General features: G+C 29.2%; 1 protein-coding gene across 1 annotated transcript; it reads left to right on the forward strand.

Moving 5' to 3' along the window:
- Nucleotides 1–1,078: 1,078 nt before the first annotated feature.
- Nucleotides 1,079–10,626, forward strand: LOC113849741 (putative disease resistance protein RGA3). Its single transcript, XM_027479866.1, has 2 exons — nt 1,079–1,202; nt 6,565–10,626. Exons 1-2 carry the CDS (start codon nt 1,156–1,158, stop codon nt 9,686–9,688), a joined length of 3,171 nt encoding a protein of 1,056 aa, XP_027335667.1. The 5' UTR covers nt 1,079–1,155; the 3' UTR covers nt 9,689–10,626.
- Nucleotides 10,627–14,647: the final 4,021 nt, after the last annotated feature.

The following is a 14,647-nucleotide window of genomic DNA, read 5'->3' on the forward strand; positions in this document are numbered from 1 at the left end:
TGTGGTAATGTTATACAAGATTGTTAGAGGTAAATGACTAATTGGATTTTCTTCTTTTGATGATAATGAGTGTGCTCTTTGTGCCGAATTGAAAATAATACTTTAGAGTTTTCACTTGGCTAGACTCAAAAGTTATGTATTAGAATCTGATTGCTTAGAAATGATAAATTTTATTATGAAGAAATCAAGATCAGTCTTCCTTAAAAATGTATTCCACTTTACAAAATACTCAGGTAAAAAATGGAATACTCATGTATCATGTTGTTTGGGAAATTAGGTTAGTAGCTGACAAACTAACTCATTTGATATACTTTTAATTGAAAATCTCTTTTACCTTTTAAATATTCTTCTAGATATAATTTTTAAACTTTTAATTCTAGACAATTTATAATATTTTATTATTTTTTTATTTTTTCTTTTTTCTTTTTTCTTTTTTTATAAAAAATTTAATTACCTCAATGATTTCAATCATAACAAAAGTTGAAACATTTAATTAAAATAAGAATAACATAGTTACATTTATATTTTTTTCTCCCGATGAAACTAATTATTTAATTATTAACTTTCAAATGATATCGACAATATTTCATTTATTATTGAGATAAATAAATAAAGGATTTGATTGTAATATTATATTAAAGGTTTATTTTATTTTTATTGTATGTTGAATAATAGAATATAAAAAATTTTCTTGTTATTTTATTATATAATTATAATTTAAATTCTTATCTCAAAGAATGATGGGTTAAAAAAATATTATGATAAAAAAAATTTTAATAAAAACTTCTAAAAATATACTTTTTACAAAATATTCCACACTATACTTTTTCTAATTTTCCACAGTTTAAGTCGATTACTATACAGTAAACATAAGCAGAACCGAGAATACCTAGTCACGGTAATCAATCTCGACCTTTGACTAAATTATTATTATATCTAACTGCAGAAACAATTGCACTCATTGCTAAATTAATTAATGACTAATAAGACTTAGAAACTATGTTTGACGGACATAGCTAATTACAAATGTGTCCCTGTCCTGGGCATATATAAGGGCAATAATGTGTTTCCTGCAGCCATTGGCAATCTCAAACATAGCACAGTGATCTATTTTCGTCCTTATCAGATATTCAGGATTTCTCAATCATTCTAAGGATGGCGGAACACATTCCATTTGCTGTTGCCTCTAATCTCATTCACAGGTTAGTTTTTACCCCTTTCTTCAATTTATACAGTAATTATGGATTCTTTTTTTTTGGTGCTCAGCTTACAGTTTAGGTTTTTTCCCCCTGTTTTAGTGTTCATCTGTTTGTTTTAGAATTTGACATCTTTTAGTTTTTCTTTTTACATTTTCATATTGAATAATATCTCTTTTATTGCTGTTCAATAATTTTTGTAGAATGGCTTTTTTTCTTTTTTCTTTTTTCCATTTTTCTAGTTTTTGTTTTCTTCTTTTCCTGCACATAATAAATTTTGTTTGATGGTGTTGTTTTTAGTGTTTACATTTTTAAACATCTGAGGCAAAGCAAACGGTTTAAAAGTTAGTAATATAACTATATTAGGTAAAAAAAATTATAAGTGAGTCCCATAAAATGTGTCTTGTGTCACTTACTCCATTATTAGTTTTTTTCAAAAAATAATTGTTTAGATTTATAACTTTTAGTTTATATCTTTATATGTTTAGTATTAATGGTGAATTTTTTTTATTCAAATTAAGGTCGATAATATACTATGAAACTAATTAAGAAATATGGACTACCTTATTTATACATTTTTTAGTGCTGCAAGACATTTAGAGCAAAGATCAGAGTAAAAAATACTTCTATATGTTCTTTCTTCATTTGTTAATAACTTATCATGAAAAAATTTCTAAATAAATAATTTAATCTTTGGAGGGTCATGTCATTTTTAGGCCATTTTAAAGCAATCGTTCCTCTAACCAAGAGGAAAATTATCCTTATGCAGTACAAGATGAGCAGCTTTAATAAAGAAATTAATCCCGATTCGTAGATGAAGACCACACAGGTATATCACTCCCCTTCCCAACTTTAGGAGAACTTATGGTATCAATTCTATTACAAACAAAAGCATTTACAGAAAAATTGACAGAAAAATCAATCTCAGACATAGGTATTAGACAAACAACAAAGTCCCTAAGATTACCAAAACTAGGATTCCAATTATCTGTACAGAAATTAGCACATATCCCATCCCTAATTTTTTAATCAAGGCATTTACAGAATCTAGGCTAGATTTGGGCCATAACTTTCCAAGTATTTGAAATTTTATGAGTTATACCCACAATAGGTTTCCGAAGTTGAAACTTATGTTTAGCAATGAAAACTTGAGACCATAGGGCCTTAGAGAAATTAATAAATTTACAACCTAATTTCATTATATAAGTCTTATTTAGAGTGTGAATATCTCTTAAACTGAGATCCCTCCTCCTTGGGAGCACAAATAGAAGACCAACCAATTAAATGATATTATTTTTGTTGCAAAGAACTCTAAATAAATTGTCTATATAGTTTATTAACTAGTATTTCATCCATGCTATGTATGAGATTTTGATGAAAAAATAATAATTATTAATAGAAAAAAAATTATTAAGAAAAAACGTTTGTAGTTAATCATTAATTTGTATCAACTAATTAAACATTACAAAAGTTTATCTAAAATTTCCTTGTAGACAACATTTGCAGTTATGTTTGAAACAATGTTTTCCTATCATATATGAAAATCTTATGACTTTTTTAATTTTTAACTCTAGAGATAGTCACATATAATTATTCATGGCAAAAAACAGGCTTTGACAAATACAGAACATACATTAGACAAAGTTTGACCTTGACTTTTATTTATAGTAATTGCAAAACTTACTGTAGTTAAAAACTGTTGAAACTTAAAAGACATTCTTATGTATTAGTTTAGGCATTTGAGTTAAGGAAATATTTAAGTACATATCAAGTAGAATCAAAATCTACAATGAAGTCAAATTATAAACAACTAAGGTTAAACAATAAACTAAAAACATACTTACTAAATATCCTCAAGATGTAGAATTAACTTCCTAGGACTCATACCATCCTTGCAAGCTTCTTCTGAATCTTCAATCTCATTACCTCTTCCCGTGACATCTAAATGGTTATCAATGGCCCCACAAAAGTATATGAATATTAAAAGCACTATTTGTCACATTATTATAAGGACTATAGAAAGAATGACATATCAACCAAAATTTGATCATCAACTCTAAAAAATAACATATTACCAAATGAGTTAAATGTAAACCCAAATTGATGAATAACATTAGTAGGCTCAGAAGGACGAATGAAAGTTGAAGATGAGAAGTTGATCTTGAAAATGTGGCTAATGCAACGGTAATCTTTTATGTTCTGTCCTACTCCAAAGTTATCCAAAATATAAAGTTCAAATCTTCGAAGCACGTCCTTAAACTTATTTAGGAATACTTTCATTATAGATGCTTGGATTCAACCTCTTTATGAGGTTGTTAAGGAAAATAAATTAGTTCAAAGTATTACGATTACTCCCTGCAAAATGATGATTAATTCAAAAGTAATATAACTCACATGGACATCTAGCAAAACCATCTCAACAGAAAGAATATCGTGTTTATTATCATATTTAGTCATACTCTACTTGCGAACTAGCTGTGCCTTAATTTTTCATGTTGATTTAAGTGGAGAAATGTCATAAATCTTGTCCAAATTAACTTTAAATCATTAAAACCTTAAGGGACAACAACCAATTCTTAGTGTTTAAGAAAAAAATCAAATAATATATTTAATTAAAATATATGAAGTATGAATGAACATGTCTATTTCGAAATAAAAGAATGAAAATAATATTGAGTGTTGGATATTATGATTTCAAATAGACTATAAGCTAATTAGTACAAATAAGCAAATAGAAACAAAATGGGAGATAGGAAAAGCAAAAACCTCTATGAAAATAGTTGGACAAACTTTTTAGATTCACTGGAAACTATGAAGAAGGTTTGCAGTAATTATCCACCAAGTGCAAATACATTATTCCGCATGAATACTAATTGTGCAAATTGAATTTTTAGCTAGGAATGATTATAGGAAATATTTTTTAAATTATAAACAATTATTTTTAAAATATAGTAAATATTATTATTTTTGGTTATTATATTTTATTTTTATTTTATTTTATTTTTAATTTTATTTCTGATTATGCACCGTTAGAGTAATTATAGATAAAAGATTCAATTTTTCAGTAAAATTATAGAAAGATTATAATATTACAATTAAGATAAAATATTTAGATAATGTAGAATTTATTATTTTTATTTTTTTTAATCATTATGGGTGCTATTGTGTGAGTGTGACCATTATTTTATAGTAAAATATATGAATATAGTCATCAAAAGAATTAGAGTATATTATAATAATTAGTAAATATTATTATTCTTGTTTAAGGTATTCTATTTTTATTTAATTTTATTTTTGATTATGCATTGTTAGAATAATTATAGAAAAAACTCTCTTGAGTTAAGCCTGATTAAAAAGCATATAATATAAAATATAATTTAATATTTAGTTAAATTATTTGTTGTTTTTAATTTAATTATTTTATTGTATCTCTAAAAAAAATTATCATTAGAAAATTTTTAAAAAGAAATACTAACTATTGTTCCATAATTTCTCTTGACAAATATTTTTTATTTTATTATATATCTAATTCAAAAAAAATTTTATTATTAGAAAATTTTCAAAAAAAATTATAGAGTATACTATAATAATTAGTAAATATTATTATTCTTGTTTAGGATATTTTATTTTGATTTAATTTTATTTCTAATTATGCACTGTTAGCGTATTTATATGAAAAAATTCTTATGTTAAACCTAATTAAGAAACATATAATATAAAATATAATTTAATATTTAGTTCAAATTATTTATTTTTTATTTAAATTATTTTATTGTATCTCTAATTCAAATATTTTTTTATTATTAAAAATATTTCAAAAAGAATAAAGGGTATAGTATAATAATTAATAAATATTATTATTCTTGTTTAAAGTATTTTATTTTATTTTATTTTATTTTTTGTTTTATTTCTGATTATGCACGATTACAGTAATTATAAGAAAAAATTCTCTCATGATTAGAAAATATATAATATAAAATATGATTTAATATTTAGTTTAAATTATTTGTTATTTTTATTTAAATTATTTTTTATCACTAATTCAAAGATTTTTTTATCATTAGAAAGTTTCAAAAAAAAATATTAACTATTATTTCATGATTTTCTGGAACAATTATTTTTAAAATATCCAATTAAGACCTTGAACATGTTTTGTTTAAGGTGAAAAGAGAAATTTTTATTATGAAAATTTTAAATTTCTTGTCAACCAGTGATTAGAAGAAATTAATGCAATTAAATCAATTTGCTTATTTATTATTGAGAAAATTAAAACTAAATGATATTGTAGAATTTATTATTATTATTTTTAAAATCTCTTAAAAAAATTTCCTCATGCCACATGTACAGTGGATTAGGTTTAGTATATTATATAGGTATAGATTTCTTCACAAATAGTAGAAGGAATAAAATAAGTTTGAAGATAATAAACAGGTATAATCATTAACCTGACTTGGGCAAGAATAACTCTCTGAGCCATATATAAGGACTTAGTTTTCCAAAGAGAAAGCTTACGAATTTTATCAACTAAACCATTATACACTTTTTTGCACCATTATACACTTTTTTGCTGGGTCTGGTTGAAAGAATAGGAGTACCAAGATAAGAATCAAAATTTGACTTAAACAACACTAATCTGATTAGCTAACACCTCATTCATATTATTAAAACAATGTTAGATTTAAGCCTATTAGCCCGCTGACCAGAGGCAGAACAAAATTTATTTAAAATTTGATTAACTTTAATAGCTTGGTCAATTGAAGCTTTAGTAATTAAAAGAACATTTTCCACAAAAATGAGGTGAGAAATTTTAGGACCATGAAACCAAAAGAAAAGGAACCAAATCCCTTGATTCAACCTCATCTTTAATACAAATGGACCTAGTCAATACATAACAAAGACAAATAAGGTGATATGGAATCCTCTTGCTTAAAAAATACCCTTTTCTATTAGTTAATTACACTAATAATAATATTTTAATAAAAAATCTTAAACATTTTGGAGTTACAATTGACACTTTCTATCTCTTGTTCTAAAATTACAAGAAACAAATATCATTTTTAAATATTAATTATTAAAATTTATTTATATCCTTATTTAACGTGAGATTTGTATTAACAAAATACTCTTTATTATGGTTTAACTACAGTAGCTGAGCCAGCTGTGAAAAAATCATGATTCAATCAGATAGAGTTGAATTTTTAGATTGTTATTACATTTTTTCCTTTTCCTCGATGCACATGCCTGTACTTTTACACATTTGAAGCTCAACTTTCCTCTCGATCAACCACCCTTCTATATAGTCTTTCTTAATCATTTTAATTATGATTGAGTCAATTCCATTTGGTGTTGCTTCATATCTCATTCACAGGTTGGCTTCAGCAGATTTTCTTGAATTTGGACAGAAGTATGGTGTGACGGAAGAGTTGGAAGAGCTCAAGAACACAATTGAATCCATCAATGATGTGCTCCTTGATACTGACGATAAACAAGAGCAAGCTCGTGTGCGAGTTTGGATTAGAAGGTTCAAAGAAGTACTTCATCATGCAGATGACTTCTTAGATGACCTTGCTATCCAATTTAGGAGGGACAAATTGGGTGCAGCAGAAGGAAAAGAAGTAAACAAGGTACTTTATTCCTTTCCATATTCAAATCGAATTGATTTTCCCATTCAAATGGCTGAAGAAATTAAACAAACACGAGAAAGTTTTTGTGCTGTAGTGGAAGACATGTATAAATTGAATTTACGCCCACGATCTATGGTGGTTAAGCAAACTGACAATGGATGGAGGGAAACATGTTCTTTTGTGTTAGAATCAGATATCATTGGAAGAGACGATAGTAAAGCGGAGATTATAAGTTTGTTGAGACAACCACACGAAAACCAGAAAGTTTCTGTGATTGCTATTGTTGGCATTGGTGGTTTAGGGAAGACAGCTCTTGCTCAATTGGTGTATAATGACTTGGAAGTGCAAAATTCTTTTGAAAAGCTAATCTGGGTGTGTGTCTCTGATAACTTTGATGTTAAAATTATTGTGAAGAAAATATTAGAATCAGTTCATGGTGGCCAAATAGAAGACAAGTTATCATTAGACAACTTGCAAAATAGGCTTCGTCAAAATTTAAGTGGTAAAAAATATTTGTTGGTCTTGGACGATGTTTGGAATGAGAGTCATAAAAAATGGGCTGAATTGAGAACTTACTTCTTGTGTGGTGCTCAGGATAGTAAGATTTTAGTGACAACTCGAAGTGAAATTGTTGGAAAGACAATGACTGCTAGCACTTTCTATCCTTTGAAAGGTTTGACTGAAGAAGAATCTTGGAGTTTGTTGAAGAACATTGCATTTGAGGATGGTTACAAAGGAGTGAATCAAAATCTAGAAACAATGGGGAAAGATATAGCAAAAAATTGTAAAGGGGTTCCATTAGCAGTTAAAACGCTCGGAGGTCTGTTACGAGGACAAAATGAAGAAAGTGAATGGAAAGATGTTTTATGCGGTGACTTCTGGAACTTATGTGAAGAGCATGACAGTATCATGCCAATTCTAAAACTCAGTTACCGAAACTTGTCACCTGAAATGAGACAATGCTTTGCTTATTGCTCTTTATATCCCAAGGATTGGAAAATTTACAAAGATGAGTTGATTCAGTTATGGATGGCACAGGGTTACCTCAAACTTTCAATTAAAACTCAACACATGGAAGACGTTGGTAACGAATATATAAGGATTTTTTTTATGAACTCATTTTTTCAGGATGCAGTGAAAAGTGAATATGGTGAGATCATTAGTTTCAAAATGCATGATTTAATGCATGATCTTGCAACGCTAGTTGCTGGCAATGATTATTGTTACTTGGATAGTACGGCAGAAAAAGTTGAAGGTAGACCCATGCACGTATCATTAGAATCTGGGGCCATTCATTTATTGGATTCGTTGAATGCAAACAGGCTGCGAACTTTGATTTTCTGGTCTTACACTGAGCAGGAACTTTTATCTGTTATTGCAAATTTCAAGTATTTACGTGTCTTGAAGATGTTGCCCTCTTCCTTTTGCAAGTTGTCTGATTCAATTGGAAAATTCAAGCATCTAAGATATCTTGAATTTCAGTTGGAGATAGGTCGAATAAGTTTTCCCAAATCTATAAGCAATCTTATTCTCCTCCAAACATTAAAAGTGAGAAAGTACGATGAAGAATCATTTTCAGAAGTAGTTACAAAATTAGTCAATTTGAGATGGCTTCATATTGCTGATGATTACTCCTTGAGTGGGATGCCAGTTGGGTTGGAAAAATTGTGCTCATTGCAATTCTTATCAATCTTTGTTGTGGGAGAAAGCCAAGAAACAAAGTATGGAAAACTAAATGAATTGAAAGACTTAAATCTAAGGGGAGAATTAGAAATTAAGCATCTAAATTCTGTCGGAGACGTGGCTTTAGAATCACAGGACGTAAATTTAAAAGAAAAAAATTTTCTTCAATCCTTGACTCTAGATTGGTATATCTCTAGAGACATCCGTAACAGTGACAGCTTCCAATTGTTAAAAAACCTTCAACCCCATAGTAATCTAAAACAATTGAATGTGAGGTGGTATCCAGGCATGCTTTTCCCAAACTGGCTTTCGCTCCTCACAAATGTTGTTCATATCTCTCTTTTCATGTTTCGTAATTGTCGCTGTCTCCCACCGTTGGAACGTCTCCCGTTCCTGAAGTCACTTGGTATAGAGTCTCTCCATGAATTGGAATACATATATCTTTATGAAGATGGCTTCGCAGTAACTTTCTTCCCCTCTTTGGAGAGCCTCACATTATGGAGTTGTCCGAATCTCAGGGGATGGTGGAGGCGGGGAGATGATATCAATGATTCTAAGAATTCATATCATTCCTCCTTACCTCTTTCATTTCCTCATCTTTCTCAACTAAAAGTCTGTGACTGTCCACGATTGACTTGCATGCCAACTTTTCCAAAAGTTAAGGTTCTTGATTTGGAAAATTGCAGTGTGGAGCCATTAATAGCAACACTGAACACAAGGGTGTCAACATGTTCACTTGACTCATCTTCCTCCGCTGCTCCTCTTTCCACGGTCAAACAATTGGACATTTCTAATGATCTGAACATAAAAGCGTTACCAAAGGGTTGGATGCAAAATCTGACTGCTCTGGAGTCTCTTCAAATTAAAAGGTGTGGAAGTGATGAATTTGAGACTGGGTTTAAGGACGACACCAACTGCCTTCCCTCTCTGCAACAAATCACCATATGTGATTGTAAAAACCTGAAGGCTTTGCCAGATTGGATTTGCAGCGTCTCATCGCTTCAGCATGTCAAAATCTTATTCTGCCCAAATTTGGCATCGCTGCCGGAAGGAATGACTCGTCTAACTAACTTAAAGATCTTTGAGGTCAGGTGTTGTTTCCTCTTACTTAAGAAATGCCGAACTGAACGGAGTATTGTTAGTCGCCAAATTGCACACATCCCACAAATTATCCTATATGATTAGTGGTGATCATAAAGGTGCTGATGTCCTTTTTTGTCAACTGGTTTCTGTTGTTTACTTTTTTTCAACTTATGTCCACTTTGATTCTCAATTTTGAATTGTAGGTATATAAAATTTCAAATTATAATTTTAACATAGAAAGACTCATTATTGAAGAAGAAATACTGGATATTCAAGACTTCCTAAAATTGTTGGATTTCCATAACGTTAGGGAACCACTTAGTCAGATAAAACTTCAAAAACTGTTTAGTTATTTATTTGTTTATTTTTACTATTCAACATCACACACATCGGCAGGCTTTGTTTTGCTTGACATATTGCTAATTTACTAAGTAGTATAATCATCATCTTTATCTTTTTCTATTATGATTTCATAATTTCCAATTGTGAACAGTTTGTGGTTGTAATTCAAACAAAAATATACATTTTCAACCTTAGCTCTGTATCTTTTATGTTCTAATAATTTCTCTGATATTACTTAGGGCTTGCTGCAACAAATGCAAGAGTATTTTCAGCAAGCATATTATTTACGTGATCGGGTAGCGTGCTTGATTCCTGGCCCTGTATCCAATATATTGCCTTCTATGTATTTGAGAGTTTGCTACGTAATTCCCATCAAAGGAATAAAGTGTGAAAGTCAATGTATAATTTCTTTTCAACCTCCCTTGCTTTCAAGGAGTATGTCGTGACCCGAAATTTGATGTGACCAGCACACAAGCTAAGTTACCTAAAAAACACAAGACAACAAAGATTTTCAAACAATTAATATGAAAATTTTACCAAGTAGAATTTTTTTATATTTTTATTATCTCAAACTATAATAACATGTAAAAATCAATCTATAACTAAACTAAAACTAATAGAATTCTAAAATTTGTAATATTAAAATTGAAACATCTATTTCAAAACCACACTAAAATTCTAATTCCTTAACAATTGTAGAAAGTCCAAAACATAATAATAACAAAAAAGAAATAAGGTTACTAAAACAATGTTTGTACTAATAAAGATTTTATTAAGATCAATTTTCTGACTTTCCATTGATCATCTGTAAATAGAAAATAAATAAGGAGTGAGTTACATAGACACAATGAAGGCATAACAACTATAATGAACAAGAAAGGAAAATAAATAATGCATAAGTAGTTTATCATTATAGAATTTACTTAAAATATATTATTTTAAAATAAATTCATTCTAATTGCTCATTCAAAAGTTAGGTCATAATCAATAGTTTATAAATTTATATCGTTGAATATAAATATCAGTTGAATAACTAGTACTATAATAAAGTATGCATAAACAAAATTAAATAATCATAGAATTTTATAGCATTATAAAAGTAAGTGTCAATATTATTACAATAAGGGTCACTAGTGATAGAATTACAGTCTAAGACAGTTTTAACTCATTCCTCATTGATGGTCTTCTCCTTCTAAAGGCAACCTCTCCCTCAGGAGTAGCTCTATCTAAGAGATAGCCAACTACTTCTCTATGTGCATTAGTAGTTCTCAGTATATCATGTCGTAATTAAACTCAATAGGAGTAGTTCCATTTCGTTGACAGTCTTCTACATATATTAACAGCTCCATTTAACAAGTACACTCTCCTCCTAGAGAATAATTAAGTGCAATTAAACTATTATTTTCGCTCACATTTGAGGTTCTAATATAGTTTCTCAGAAAATTATTCTCATACACAAATTAAATTTATTTTTAATAATAAAAATCTTAAAGCATACATCTCATAATTAAATACCATAAAATAGAATTAAAATATTACTTCTTTCACACTTTACAAATAAATTCAATAATTTAATAAAATTCATATCATAATAAGTTTTTATGTGATCAATAAATAATTTTAAAACTTGTTCCTCAAATAAATAATTTGTAAGTAATAATACATAATTAATAAAATAATAATTATAATAATATGTCACTATGATGATTATCCATTTTACTGTAACGGAGAACTACTAAATCGCTTTCCACAATGTCTTTGGAACTGCAAAACAGCTAGTGACCGAGAAATCTGAACATCAACATTTAACAAAACTTAAGGAAATTATTTGGATTAAATTTACACTCAAAATTTTAAGATATACCTTCCCTACAAATAAACATGCCAAAATCTAATTTTTCTTATATCCTAGAGTCATAACATATCTTAGGAACTTAAAAAGAAAATTTCTTTCCAATGGGTAACACTCTTTTTTTTCATAGAGTACTATCTCTAATTCCAAAAATTCATCCGCTATCTGTAAAAATAATAATAAATATAAATGAGTTTTTCAAAATTGTCAAAAGGATAAATAAAAGCGAAAAAATAGATGCACCCACAGAAGAATGAGAGAAAGAGAAGTGTTGGACGAAATAGAGGAGGGAGCGCCACTTGAAAGAAAAAGAAAAGAACGTAACAGAGAGGGGAGGGCGTTGTGGTATGGAAATAGAATCAGGGAGATGTTGATCAATTTGTTTCTAAATTTTTTGTTTTCGAAGCACTGCATTTTAATCTTTCTTCTTTAAAATAAAATTTATTCTCAAATTTTATAACTTACTGACCTTACTCTTATTCCTCAAATAAAACAAGGGTTGTCGAACCACAAGAACTTATAAGATAATAATAGATGTTAATATCCTATTTAAACTTGAGAAAAAAATTATATACATTATATATACACATTTTGATATTCATAAATTTGAAATATAAATTGAGTAAAATTTAACAATGTAAATAAAATTAAGAAACAACAAGAGAGAAATATTGTTGAGATTGAATTTCATCTATCTTGCTTAATTGATTCCTAATGTTATAGAAATATGATTCTATTAATCAATGCTATTGAGTTCTGTTAAGCTACTTTAAATCAATTCCTTGCATTTAGAGTTACTAAGGATTATAATCCAACAAAGATTCTTCAGTTTATTAAATCATAATCCTTGCATTTAGAGCTATCAGGTGATATGATTCAGATCAAACTTAGAAAATATTTTCCAATTGAAATCAAAGTAAAAAATTAAAAGATGAGTGATAAGTTCATCTAAAGTATTAAGAGAAGAATCACACTCACTAACACTGAATAATAAATATCATAAATATAATAAAAAAAGAATATAAGAGAGTTTGATGAATTACATTCAATCTCAACAGAAAAAAAGTTTAGTTATTCAAGGTGATGAGTGTTAATCCCAAAATACAAAAGAGAATGGAGTAGTAGAGACAAAATGATGAATCTCCCTCTTCCCCAACTAAAAATCAAGTTTTGTGACCTCTGTTTGTGTTTTTCTTTTTTTTCTTTCTTCTTGCTGCCTTTGTTCTGTCTCTATTTTCTATTTATACTATCTGGGGAGGAGTGAACCGCCCAGTGCTTAGGGAATGGCTGAGTGGTTGAAAGAATTCTTCATAGTTAAGAAACTTAAACTGTTGAGCACCTAGATAAGTGTTGGGCGTTTTGAAGACCGAGACCTCCATCCTTTCTGGAACCAATCTGATCAACGCCTTTATAACAGCTGAGCGATTGAGATATGCTTCCCCACCTTGCTCTCTAGCTCTAGTTTGCTTAGCACTTCTCCATAAGCTGAGCAGTTGAAGGACTTCAAATCTTCTAAAAATCTTTCTAAGTCCTGCAAGGTCAAAATAAAAGAAATTGGTTCCAAAATCCAAAAACTCTTAACAAAATATAGTATTTACATATCTTTTTAATTTCTTAAAGAACAAGGGGTCTAACACAAAATTTTCATTTAATTCAAGTTCTTAAGTGTCGAAATACTTACCAGAATTTATACAAAATAGACACTTAACACTACTCTCCCAAACTGTGACCAATCCAAGTAATGTAAGTGTTATTACTTTAAGAAGTGACAAGGATTTGCAAGTATCAAACCAAGTTGGGAAATTAGATGATGAAGAAAAAGAAGATGTAACAAAAAAAAAAAAATTTAACAAAAACAAGTAGAGATGATACAATCTAAATCAAGTATCCTTTTACCTTTCTCAACAAAGCGGCACAAAATAAAAAGATAGCAGAGGCAGAGAATGACAAGAAAATCATGGACACATTCAAAAAAGTTGAAATCAATCTTTCACTCCTTAAAGCAAATAAAATAGATTCTAAAATATGTCAAGTTTCTCAAAGACTTGTGTTCCCTTAAAAGGAGGTTGAAAGAAAATGAGGTATGTGACGCCTAAAAATAACAGGATTTTTTTTTTTTTTGAAACAGGAGAAGCGGAAGGATAACACATTCTTTGAATTCACCTCTAGTACATCACGTTTCTGTTTAGGGATTTGTGGTCTCAACGTACAATATCAAAACTAAGTAAAACAACAATCACAACAATAATGCTCCATCATAACTGAATAACCTCATGCAATGGATAGGGAAATATTTAGTGATAATCTCAGAGTACTACACCTTGATAAGGTAAAATGACATAATTAAAATGCACAAAATCAACATAGTTCAGAGATACATGGAATGAAACAGACTGACTCCCTAAGAGTAGTTCCCTAAAAACAACAACAAACAAACTATCCCAATCAGTCGAGAGGAGAATAATCCTCAATGGGATCGGACTCCTCAGAAGATGTCGGGGAAGCAGAGCTAGAAGAAGCAGCGTCCTCTGTGTCCTCTACAATCCATCCAGCAGTGCGAGGTGGTGAATGAACTGTGGTAAAGGGCGAATAAGTGTTTGGGTAGGTAGGGAGCATGTGGGGCAGTACATCATCATTCCTCACTAAGGGTTCTGCCAATTTATGTTTTGCTTAAATAGAAGAAAAATAGTGACTTTTAGGAGGTGAGAGGGGGAGAACTTGAGAGGAAACAAAAGAGAATAAGTTTTGGGGCTAGTTGAACAACTTGAGAACAAGAGAAAGAGGAGAGATTGAAGATTCATCTTTTCAATTCTTGATTTTTATGAATTTTTCTACACTTATCTTCTTTGTTCTTTCATAAAATGAGT

Source organism: Abrus precatorius, unplaced genomic scaffold (genome assembly GCF_003935025.1).
Source record: "Abrus precatorius isolate BTA unplaced genomic scaffold, Abrus_2018 Scaffold9, whole genome shotgun sequence".
In the NCBI taxonomy this organism is placed as follows: Eukaryota; Viridiplantae; Streptophyta; class Magnoliopsida; order Fabales; family Fabaceae; genus Abrus; species Abrus precatorius.

Bases quoted from the DNA above. Each gene is read 5' to 3' on its own strand.
- LOC113849741 (XM_027479866.1), top strand. From the start codon at position 1,156: ATGGCGGAACACATTCCATTTGCTGTTGCCTCTAATCTCATTCACAG. The intron at 1,203-6,564 runs GTTAGTTTTTAC...TCTCATTCACAG, and splicing joins GCCTCTAATCTCATTCACAG to GTTGGCTTCAGCAGATTTTC.